This window comes from Prionailurus viverrinus, chromosome B3 (assembly GCF_022837055.1).
Source record: "Prionailurus viverrinus isolate Anna chromosome B3, UM_Priviv_1.0, whole genome shotgun sequence".
NCBI lineage: Eukaryota > Metazoa > Chordata > Mammalia > Carnivora > Felidae > Prionailurus > Prionailurus viverrinus.
In genome coordinates, this window is record NC_062566.1 from 42,380,089 (window position 1) to 42,392,772 (window position 12,684).

The window sequence follows — 12,684 nt, forward strand, 5'->3', positions numbered from 1 at the left end:
AATGACTGATATCCTTGGGGCACCTGGGTGGCTCAGTCAGTTGAGCATCTGACTCTAGATTTTGGCTCAGGTCATGACCTCACAGTTGGTGGGTTTGAGCCCTTCATCAGGCTCTGCACTGGTAGTTCAGAACCTGCTTGGGTTTCTCTCTCTCTCTCTCTCTCTCTCTCTCTCTCTCCCCCTCTCTCTGCCCCTCTCCTACTCACTCGCACACGCACACTCTCTTTCTCTCACTAATTAAAAAAAAAACTTTATTAAAAAAAAACAGAAACCCAAAATGACAGATATCCTTATAAAAAGGGGAACTTGCAGACAGACACATATATAGGGAGAAGAGCATGTGAACATGCTAAAGAGAGAAGCCTGGAACAGATCACTCCCACACAGCCCTTGGAAGGAACTAACCCTGTCAATACCTTGATTTTGGACTTCTAGCTCCCAACCAGAGGATAATAAAAGTCTGTTGTTTAAGCTACCTGGTTTGTAGTACTTTTCACAGCAGCCCTAGCAAATTAATATACCCCCTGACCTGGTCTGCACCCATCCACAGGGTGGCTTCTGAGCAAACCACCCTGCAGCTCACAAACTCAGAATGGGATGGGATTGTAAAAGACCTTTTAAGTCCAAACTGCTGACCTACAGAGGAACCCCACCCCCGCACCAATGTACCTGCCAGGTGGGAGACTGAGGATAACATTTTCCATGCACAGGTCAAAGAGCCCATGTGGGATATATGTTAGCACTTCCACACACAGGGTCACCTACCTTCGAGATACCCCATTTTGCTACCCAGCACCTCCAGCTTCCTGTTCCCTCAGAACTCCTCCCTAATGGACCTGGGGTTGACCTCAGGGCAGGAATAGAATTCCCCTTTCTCTACACAGGGCCTCCTTCCCTCTGAACCTCTTTTCCTCTGGATCTAAAAACCCCAGCTCTTTCAACTCAGTGACTTGGTTTCACAATCACTCTCCATCTTTACGTTTCTATGGGCAAGCTTCATCCCCTCATGGCCCCAGGACTACATGCCTCCAATGTGGCCAACTTTGCACCAAACCTTCAGAACTCACCATCAGTCATGTTGGCCAAAGACAAACCACCCATTCCAGCTAGGGGGCAGCTCTCCCAGCTGACAGGCAGGAGCACCGATGGGAATCCGAGTTCTGCCAGAGAAAGGCAAATCTCTGACTCCAGGCTGCCTGGACCGGTTGAAACCAGCTGGCATTTGCACAAACATCAAAGTGTAACTCACACCAGGTAGGCAATCCAAGTCTATGATATTCAATAATCTTCTGTGATAGGCTGCTCTAATCCATAGCATAATTTTGCAGAGAAAAGTGCTTTTCTCCTGCACCCCATCCGATGCACACACATGTATACACACAGGTATGTAAACACATATACAGACTTGCACAAGTACACACACACATACATGTGTCAACACCTACTAGCTGTTGTTGCTCCCACAGCAGCAGGCTCAGCCCTGTATTCTGAGCACTGAGGAAAACTGAATCTTACTTAGTGGGAACACCACAGTTATGGGATTAGCTGTCCCTACAGGCAAGGGAATCTTCCAGTGGACCAAAAGCAGGAAGGTGGTAGATTCAGTGTATTTCATTACTAGGTTACAGAGCACCTACTACTTGTAAAATATTTTTAAGGGCAATGAGGGTGCCAAGATAAAAAAGAAACAGCCTTGTTCCCAAGAGCTCAGAATCCAAAAACATACCCAAACAAAGCAAATAAGAACACTCAGTGTAACCAACACAAAGTCCTGAGAGGCAGGGTACCTTGGTGGTTAAGGCATGGTAGAACTGCATTCCTTATATAGCAGTAAGAATATAAGAAGAACAATAGTCTTAACTGGACACGGGAGTATACTGAAGGCTCCTAGAGGTGACATTTGAGCTAGGTATAGAAAGATAATAAGACTTTGCCGTCCATTGAGGTTTGGAGAATCCATCATCAGAATAACAGCAAACAACTACCAGGCAAGGAATTTGCTCCAGGCTGGCCAAAGGCACAGACGTGCGAATGTTCTGAGACTCCAAGTGGGCCTGCAGCCTACACTAGAGTGAAGAGGAAAACAAACAGGCAGGGGCCAAACTCTAACAAGCTACAAATGCCTGATGGAGAAGCAAGGTCTCTAGTGGAAGACAATCAGGAGCCATTCAACAATCAAAGCCATTCCCTTTGAAGGAAGGGACTAACACTAAAATCTGAGTTCAAGGACTCAAAAAATTGAGTACTTCCCATTATATTCCATGTATTACAACATGAACAGAAAGGAAAAAATAGGGGGAGAGATCAAGCAAGCTTTGTGCTTTGTTTTTGCTATTCTTACAGTGCTTAGCATAGTATCAACACATAATGGGCACTTGCTCAGTAAATTAAATGTCAGTATGAGTTTCTTTTTAAGATGAATTAAAACACAGCCTGAAACTCCCCAGAGAGCCTTCCACTTTCTTCAAACCAGCCCCTCTGGTAGGGACAACAGGGAGGAGCAGCTAGTATTCAAGCCTCCTCCACATGAAAATTCACAACAAAGCCCTTGTCTGCAACTCAGGGCACCTGGGAGCTCCCCCAAGTCCTCTGGGGCTTTGTTTCTGACCTACCCACCCCTCTTTGTGGAGGCAGAAGGCTGGGTCTCCATCTATGGGGGAATCTAGAGATCCACATACCATCATGCTCTCAGCCTCAGCACCTGGGCTTACCAAAGAGAAAACTATCCTCTCGAATAAAAAGGGGTGGAGAAGATGACCCAGGGATGGGGTGGGGGTGGATGGTGTTGCTAATCAGTTTACAAAGATTTCCCTAAGGAAATTAGCCAAATGTATTTACATTTCTCTAAGGCCTGGTCCACTTTGTGACTGTGGGTTCCTGCCCAGTTCCACCTAACAAGAGCAGGTGTGGTCCCTGTGGTTGTGGCTGGAAGGACACACACCACACTCTGCTCAGCACAAGCATAAAATCTTTGGAGTATGTGGGTCAGGCTGTGTGAGACACAGCATGCCCCACCTGGAGTAGGCCTCTTAGCTCTGCTGTGGCCCTGAACTTGCAGGCCTGATGATCTATAGCAGGGTGGGGCAAACCTTTTCTGTAGAGGGCCAAATAGTAAGTATTTAGGTTTTGCAGACCACCATAAAAAACATTCATATCTCAGAGGCAAACAAAACAAGCCAAGAGGGCCAAATATGGCCCGGGGGACAGTAGCTTATCTGCATACAGGGACACTTTTTGTAGGTGGTATAAAGTGCTCTAGAGCCCCTCCTTCCTGTGTCAGGACTGACACCAGACAAAATTCATAAAGACAAGGACAGTGAGCGCTCCTCCTTCCTGCCCTCAATGGCTCCCTTCTGGACAAGCACACAATGTGCCCAGGAATGCCATAATACAGACAGGAAATGCAGGTAAGTGAATGCACACAAACAGCAGTGCAACCCGGGGTGTTAGGACTTCCTGCTCTGCCCCCACCCCACCCCCCACCTTGCTCCTTCCAAACTTGAAGGAAGCTTCCAGAACACTGTCTCAGGAGGGTATTTCCAAGAAAGCTATAAGGAGACAGTGATAATTCAAGAGATAGTTCCCATTCTTGGCTGCACATTAGAATCACCTGAGGAACTTCCTGAAAAATACTGGTGTTACTCTTTACTTTCAGACGTTCTCATTTAAACAGTCTGGCTTAAATGAGTCTGAGGCTTAGATATTTTAAGCTTCTCAGTGATTCTACATATAACTAGGGTGAACCACTGACTTAACCAATGGAATGAAACTCCAACTTGTTCAACAGGATGAGGAGACTGGAATATTTGGAGGCTTTCCCAGAACCATCAAACTCTTCACCTGGGCCAGCACTCACATCTTTCTGTCACCTGCTTCCTGCCCAGGTGAGCCAGAGGTGATGGCCTGGCTTTAGCCCAAGCTTCTCTTCCTGGTTTCCTGTTTGCCAATTGAGTGTGAAGTGTGGCTTCTTTAGGACCCTGATGACACACACCTCTTTTTACATACCAATTACACCAGGCCTGGGGAGGCAGGGTCCCTAACCCCTCTCCTCAAGTAGTTAATCACAGCCAGTGGATGCAAGCAATGACAGGCCACTAGAGGTGCACAGGCCACTAGAGGAACATGGAAAAGGAGAGTTCAGATAGGCTTCCTGGAAGCTGCCCCTTCATCAGAGAGGCATGAAAGAGGCAAGGAACAGCATGAAAGGTTTGGGAATGGCAAGAAATTTGGAATATTTGGAACAAGTGTGGGATGGGAACAAGGAAGCCTAAGGCCAGATCAGGAAGGCCTGAATGCTAAAGTAAGGAATTTGTAGCCGCTGCTGGCAGGACAAAGGGGGCTCCTGAAGCAGAGTCATTGGGCTCTGTATTTTGCATTTTAGAAAGAGCACTCTGGCCTTAAAGTGTAAGTAAGAGTCAGCAGCGTGACTGAAATTTAGCACCATCCCTCACCTCAAGCGGGGCAGAGGGAAATACCCCCGTGTGACTCTTCCGTGTGCTTGGAGAACACTGCAACTGTTCTAGGCTGGGAGAGCTCACTGCGGGAAGCCCTAAGGCCATGACGCAAGTAATTGCTTCAAGTATTTCAGATGGAACCTTTTCAACATGGTCTCTGGTTAGTTAGCCCTGGACCCACAGCTCCTTGAGCTCGATTAGACAATTTTTAAGGCTGACTGACTTGAAAGGCTTTTCCAAGAGATCAGAAGCCGAGCATCTGGGTTTCTTGTGTGCACACTCAGTGCAGACGAACCATGACACAGACCACATATGCAGCCCTCCCACGGGGCACTGGAGACAAGGAACCAGCCAGAATCCCACTCCATACCCTCCGCTGGACAACCAAGGGATCGCTATCTTGAGTTTCCTTAAGAGTCTCCAAGACTCAGGTCTGTTCGTCCTACCTCTGACACAGGAAGATGGGTGAACCAAAGCACAGATGTCATACTTTAGTGGGAGAGGCTTTTGGGCTAAGCCCTGAGGATGCCAGGGTTCCAAAACTTTGCAACTTGGTCTGTCAGGGGCTGGCTCCAGGAGGCCCTGGTGGGGAGCCAGCCTGCTTCCTGGGTGCAATGGGCCCCCGACCCACCCATCCCTGGTGGGTGCTGCAGCTAGCTAACTTCTCCCAGACACCCGATGCCATGTCCTTTCCTACAGAGCCCACAGATACAGAAGTTATGCACACAGATGTTTCTGTGAAAAGGAAGTGAGGTAAACACCTGTCTGACCCATTCAGTGGCCACCTAAGGAAAATTCTTTTGAGACAGTCAGACAGAAATGGGACCTAGGAGAGTGTGCATTAGTGAAGGAGGGATAACTGGCAGGCCAGCTGGGTTTTGACAGAAAAAGCCCTTGCCAAATAGAAAGAACTATCAGCAAGAGCAGGCTACGAGACAGTCCTATCCTTGTGGCCTTTTTGGATTTGCCTCTGTTTTGTTTTTCTTTTTACGAGCCACCCAGGGGCCAGGTTACCGGCAACACCAGCCAAGAGTCTCTTATTATCAAGACAGTGTGATGCTGGAGGAAACTCTTGACAGATGCATGCCTCTCATCGCCCCGGCTCAACAGCTGAACCAAAAGTATTTGGCTGCACAAAGCAACACGTGCCTTCCCCCCCGCAAAGAGCACAACCTGGCCACACAACTGACCTTTCATGTCAAAGGCTCATTTAGTGGGATTAACTTCATTTACAAAATTCCCTTCAAAATGTCCATAGTTTTTTTAATGTTTCCCCCCGTTCTCTAAGGTCATCCTTCCATCCATGGTTCTTCTCCAGCCAATCTCTCTTCCTGTTGTTGCCACAGATAAAACTATTTTTAGCGCACAACTGAAGGTAGGGTTGTTGTTTTTTTAATTTCACAACCCATAAATGGGTTGGCATCCGTAAATGCCACTCAGAGCTTTGCTTATCAGCTGACAGAAATTACTCTGCCACCAGTTTTTTTCTCCCCCCTTTGAGAGATGATTTCAGATAAAAAGGAAGTACAAATTGTAGGTGGCAGCCATTGAACAAGGGATAATTGGTGACAGTCTGGTCTGGCTGCACCTCCCTGGCTGGCTGACTCAGAAAACTCCCTGTTCAGTGTCAGCTGTCACCACCATTGCTAGTTTACTTGAATATCTGGACCAACATAGCCTGGTTCCTCTGCAGTCCCTAATTTGGTAAGCTCTTTGGACAAAACAGAAATGCTATTTTGATGGCTAGCATGTTCTTGTTTAAGACCATCACTTGTCCAATAACAGCCAAGAGGAAAGACGGGATGATACAGAGTTTATTGACAGACTTTCAACTTCAGGAACAATTTCCATGATTACTTAGCCTACAATTTTAATTTCAAGACATCCCATTCTTATCTTTCCAAGAAATAAACGTTTTTGCCCTAAAGAAAATGCAATGTGCCATTATGATACAATATATACCAAGAGCTTCATTTAAATGAGTGATATTTCCTCCTTTCAGTATCCCATTGTCAATCACCCCACGAACTCCTATGCACCCTTCAAGACTGAACTCCAGTATCTCCTGAAAAGGGAGGTCTTCCTCAGATGCTTTGGGAAGAACCCTTCCTGTTAGCTTCACCCGACTTTGTTCACAATGGACCCCACTATAACAACCATCACTTTGTACGACGGTAGTCTGTGACAATGACTGCCTCCATGGGTAGAGTAGGCCCCAACACCTAGCCCTGTATCATCCAGAAGGAAATCTCCAAGTGTTGTTTAAAAAAATCAAGCAACAGATCGTATCTTCTCACCATGCCCCCCATACACATACACATAGACAGGACCCGTGGCATTTGCAAATCATGAGCAGAGTTGGAAATCATGAAGGGAATCCTAGAACCTGTAAAAATCTTCTTTCCTGAACAAGTGCACCAGTACTCATGCACTCAGAACAGCCCTACATGGTGATTCAGCTCCCTGACCCCTCTGGTCCTAGGTACTTTGGCTGTCTTATTCAAAAGGCAAAGCCTTTCCAATAATCTGTCCACTGTGCTTCTTACAATGAAATACTTGAAAGTGAACATTTGAGAAAAACAATCTTCAGAAGGGCTACCTAGTACACTAATCACATCTGCAGTCACCCACTCTAGCCACCCATCTCTGGGAGAGGACTGGACTATTTCATGCATTCTGGTCCCCCCCCCCCCCCCCCCCCCGTGCCTCTGTCTAGGCCCAGGGCTGGTTTTTCAGTGACTTCATTCTTTCTCAATCACAATTGTGTTCCAACTGAGCAAGATTTCCATAGAAAAAAAGGCAAATGCCTGTCTTGCAGTAAGGCTGGAACTGTGATTGGAAACCCACTTAGACCCAATGGGGATCTTGCTTTACAAAGCTAATAACTGAGAAGCCAGAGTTCTGTCAACCCTGGGTGTCTGGTGTATACACACGCACACACATACACACACGCGCGCGTGTGCACACATCTGCCCCCTCAGAATCCATCACCTGGCCCACACCCAAGAGTAACACAGGTCTTCCTTCTAGAGCTAAAGGAAGGCAGCACATAAGGGGACTGCCAGTCACCTGGTTGAGGTATGGAAACGTAAACAGGTATGTCTATGAGACTAGAAGATGGGAGTGCTGAAGGGGGTCCTGGCTTGGACTTAAGCATCTGTTTAGCTTGGGGAACATGATAAGAGAAATCTCAACCACTGAAAAGAAGCACTGATTGATAAATATGAATATTATGAAGAAGGGATGAACTAAAAAGCCACCGCCCAAGGCCCTGGCAGTGCGCTCTGAGGCACTGATCTTAGAAGAGATACAAAATGGGAAAGATACAATAGCACGTGCCTAGCATCTTTCACAAAGCATCTGGGGAGGTGAGGAAAGATGCAATATTTAAATCAGAATGAACAAAGTGGTTTGCATAAACCCAAGTCCCACACCACTGAGCTCCCAGGTGTCCAGGTGCTGATCTCTACCTTGTAAGGTGAAGCCCACCTTAGCTAAACTCACTCCAGAATCGGTGTTATTCTATCACCAGCGGGGACCAGTGACCTTTGCTTTTAATCGCTGAAAGGAGGCAAATTTGGGTGTTAAAGATATTCATTACCCGTGAGTCTCAAGTAGGCACACCACAGAAATTGTTTCCCTTGCTTTTTAAACTCGTGCCGCCAATAAACGTGGCCTGACAGAGAAGGCAGGAAGGAGAGGACATTTCTGGGAATTCCACAAAGTCCCCTAAGCCCTACGAGCCGTTGGCTGGGCATCCAGAGAAGGGTCACGGCCGGAGCTGGGACAGGACGGGAGAGTTGAGTCCAGGGTAGGGCGTCGGGGTCGGGGCCCCGCTCCCGCGCGTCCCCAACGCCAGACCCCGCTGCAGCCGGACTGCCGGGTCGGGGAAGCGGGACGGCTGCGGTTCCCGCCCCCAGCTACTCACCCTCCTGCTGGGCGCCCCGGCGCCGCCGCCCGAGAGCAGGGTGACGGTGGACGTGGAGCGCAGCATCCCGCAGCGGCGGCCGACGGCTAGCCCGCAGCTGCGCTCCTCCGGGCGGAATAAGCGCGCCGAGCCCGCCCTGCGCGGGGGCGGTGCGGCCCAGGAGCTGCTCCGGCTGCGGCGGGGAGGGTGCGCGGAGGGGCAGGGGCGGGGCCGGGGGCGGGGCCCGAGCGCTCTCGCCCGACCCGTCTAGCTGCATTTTCTCCCCAGGGCGCGGACCTGGCCAAAGTGGAACGCAGTCCTCGGCTCGGGGCGCTGCGCCCGCCTAGGGTCTGTTCAGGGGCGGGCGGGAGCCCTGGAACCCCTGGACGCCCAGGCTCTCCCTGCCGCCTGCGGCGTCAAGGTCCACCTGCCTGTTCATCTTCACAGTATTCAGCGGCCCACTTCCACCCCCCACCCCCCCGCCCCAAGAGGCTTCCTTCCCCATCCCTGGAAACTTCACCCCGTGTCATTCATTATTTACTGAGTGCCTACCGTGTGTCCCTCCCAGCAGCCAACACAATTGACTGGCGCTGTCTGTCCTCATGATGTTTGCAATCTGGTCGGGACGCCTAGAATAGATGACAGGTGTGGGTGCTTTGGTAGAAGAGGAGATACCTATGGGAAAAAACAACCCGGCCCTAGCTGCTGGCCTGTGCAGAAAAAGACCTCTAACAGAGGTGATGAGTAAGCAGGAGCAAGCCAGGTGTAGAGTGTTTATCACAACTGCTCATATTTATTCAGTGATTACTGTGGGCCCAGCTGGCAAGTGCTTTGCATGTATTACCTCATTTAATCCTCACAGCCACCTTCATTTAATCCTATACCCCCATTTTGCAGATGAGGACATTGACTCACCAAGAGACTAACACAGCAGAAGCCCCACCAGCTGGTAGGGGCAAAGCTATGACAGACCCCACAGTCAGCCCCTAGTGCCTTGCTTGTCCACTCTGCTACGCCCTCTAGTAGAGTGAGGAGCAAGTTACAGACCAAAAGAACCGGTAGGTGCAACGATGGGCACAAGGCAAGAGAAGTTACAATATATTTTTAGGTGTTGAAAATATCACAGTGCAAGGGGCCCTGGTAGAGGCAAAGGTAGAGAAGCAGCAGGATGCTGAGACAGAGAACCTGGTGTCCTTAGGCAAGCGGTTTGGCCCTTACCCTGAAGATAAAGTGTCTTTCAGCAGGGGAAGGCAATCTCCCTCCACTCACTCTTCAAAGCCCAGGTCAAACACTGCCTCTCCATCAAGCTCTCCAGGACCTTCTTGCCCTGAACACTTACACTCGTGAACCTCACAGCTCTTTGAGATCTTGTATTCTGTTAGCGGGGTGTGTGTGTGTGTGTGTGTGTGTGTGTGTGTGTGTTCCCCTTCCCCAGTGGTGAGCTTCTGAAGGGTGAGGGCCAGGCCTTGCCCTTTGCTAAATCCCCAGTGAGGCCCCAACATGGAAGATGCTCAAGAAATATTGCTGAATAAGATTCCAAATGCTCCTGTGAGACTCACTCCTTCTGTAGATGAGGAAACAGGCGAGAGTATCTAAGTGACTTTCCCAAAGTCACATATTCTGTCATCATCACCACCATAGTTGTGCCTGCATTCTAAGTGCTTTGTATGCATGTTCTCATCCAGGCCTCACCATGACCCAAAAGATGGAGACTGTTCTTCTCCCCATTTTGCAAATGAGGAAACTGAGGCTCAAGGACATTAGGTTAATTGGTGAATAGACTGGGACCAGACCTGTAGTGTTCTAACTACAGGTCTACGGCTTTTTTGCTACCCTCCCATCCACCTACCCTTCTGAAAAGAGGTCATTCATGAGAGATCTCTTCCTATCCTACTTTCACAGAGCCCAGTATTCTCCAGAGAGTCTTGTAAAACTAAAAGCTGGGTCTGCCCTTCAATAAATAACGGTCAGAATGTGGCTGTTGAAAGCCAGCATGGGTTAGAAATATCTTCATGGTTATCTTGGTAGAAAGAAGCTAATGATTATTGTTATTTTGTAATTTGCCCTGAGGAGAAAGGAAATGGGCTGCCATTCAGACAGAGCCCAAATAGCCTGGCATCATCAATGTTTATTTATATTATGGCAACCACCCAAGTGACCACCCAGGATGGAGTCAGCATTTGAAAGGAAGTGTGGTCCGAGGATTCAATTTCCCTCCATCTACCCAAATCTTTTTCATAGTATTAATATAATACTTGCCACACGTATTATAGTTTCGTACAAAAGCGGCAGACTAAACACCAGCTTGTGAGCTCTTTGTTGTAACTGGATCGTGTTTACCTCTCTGCCTCCCCAGTACCTAGAACAGTAACTGGCCTGTTGCAAGTGCACACTAAATGCTGAATGGATGAAGAAGTTAGAGAGCAATACTTCAACTCACTCAAGGTCAAGCCAAACAGAAACCAAGATCCTTGCCAACCCAGCTTCTAGGGTAGGCTAGGGTCTCCAAGCAGTTTGCCAGCTGAACCAGTCAGACCCCCAGGATTATCCCAGCTATGAAAGCTCCCCACGTTGGCTTCACTAAGGGCCATTATGGGCAGATACCACAGCCCCTCCCTGCCAGCCCAACACATATGGAACTGCAAGAGAGAGGAGAGTGGGGAACCCCCAAAATGGAAGAGGAGCAAAAGGAAGGAAAGTGGGAAGACAGTTCAGGATCGAGGGATCAATGCAAAGTGGAAAAGTGGATCTAAAATGGAAGCAACATCCAAACAAAGTCATAGTCACAGGTTTCTATGAACAGTTCTGGGAGAAGATAGAAAGGAAAGATTGACTCCTTTCAAAGGGGAATCAAAGCTGAGAACTTCTGCCCTGGCCAGCATTCCTCCACGGTCTGCAGAACTGAAGGATTGGAAGGGACCAGGACATAAGAAAGATAAGCATAGGGCTCTGGGGTGGAGGGTCACCCTCTTCCCTATCGACATGGCTCCAGTCTACTCTGAGCCCACCCTGAGCTTTGGTGACCAAGGATCACTGCTTGGGGATCACGGGAACAGGAGCTATGACAGAAAGGTCTTAGCTGCCACCCTTCCCATGCACAGTACCAGTTGCACACTCCTAAGAGCTGCCCTGAATTTCCCTGTGGAAGCACAGGTCTATAGAAAATTCTAGATGTCTGTATAGACACCCTTTATTTTCTTGAAATCAATCGCTGAATTGTCCCTCCTTCTTTTGCCCTACTTCTAGAATTCTCTCTCATCTCCTCCCAGCCTCTGCTTTCGGAATTGCTGTTGCTGCTCTCTGCTGAACCCTCTCCAAACTCTCTATTGGCATCTTTAGTTGAGGGGCTTATGGTGGGACCCATTTCTCCAGCAAAGTCCTGAGAAGCAGAGTCTGTCGTTATCTCTGGGCGAAACAATCAGAAAGTGAATCTCTGGACAAGGACACAGAGTAGGTGAGCCCAAGCAAATGATGTTTTGTGTCCCCCTCACTCTTACATCTCTGAAGCTTCCCTTTTTTTCCTCTGCCATTCAGCTGTCACAACATCCCAGAGTCCTGGCATAGTCTCCTGTTCTGAATGCTAAACAGAGGCTAAACTTTCACAATAAAAGAAGGACACATTTCCAACCCAAGGATAAGGGTATTGAATTATAGAGCCCCTTTGGATAAAGTAGGACAAGAAACACCTCATATTCACGGGGTGTCAGAGAAGCAGAGAGCAGGCCCTAGAGATAAGGAAAGCAGACTGAGAGGAACCCAATACCCTGGCCAAGTCACCCAGATACACAGCATTTATCAACCTGTCTAGACATGGGGCTGGCACCTGCTGGTGGCCCACTCAGGGGAATACAAGTTTATTGAAAATAATCCTATACTTGCCAGTTAACCCGTGAACAAACGAACCACTGGCAGAGCAACAATAACCCAACTCATTGAACAAATATGGACCAAGGGCTTACTGTGTGCCAGGCACTGGGGACACAGAGATGAGTAAGACAGCCCCCATTTTCTAGCAGCTTACTCTCAATTTGGGAAGAGAGACAGATACTTAGTAGAGTAAAATGTTATCTACCATATCTACAACACTCACGGCATTTAAAAGTGTCGAAATACATCAACGCATTTAATCTTCCCAGCATCTCGGTGAGGAAGGTGCCATTATGTCTCCTGCTTTGCAGATGAGGAAATCATACCGCAGGGACATGAAGTGACTTATCCATGGTACCAACGCTAGTAAGTGGTAGAGCTAAGCTTCAGCCCAGGCAACATGACTCCAGAGTCCTTGCGTTTGACAGTTCACCTCCTCTACAGAGGTAGAAGCAG

General features: G+C 48.4%; 1 protein-coding gene across 2 annotated transcripts in view; it reads right to left on the bottom strand.

The window, feature by feature from the left end:
* MYZAP (myocardial zonula adherens protein) overlaps positions 1 to 8,540 on the bottom strand; it is a 90,226-nt gene extending 81,686 nt beyond the window's left edge. For both annotated transcript variants that reach the window (XM_047864465.1, XM_047864466.1), the window contains exon 1: positions 8,383 to 8,540. In XM_047864465.1, the coding sequence (XP_047720421.1) occupies positions 8,383 to 8,448 (66 nt within the window). In that variant the 5' untranslated portion in view covers positions 8,449 to 8,540. The remainder of the gene's footprint in view (positions 1 to 8,382) is intronic.
* Between the last annotated feature and the right edge of the window lie 4,144 nt (positions 8,541 to 12,684).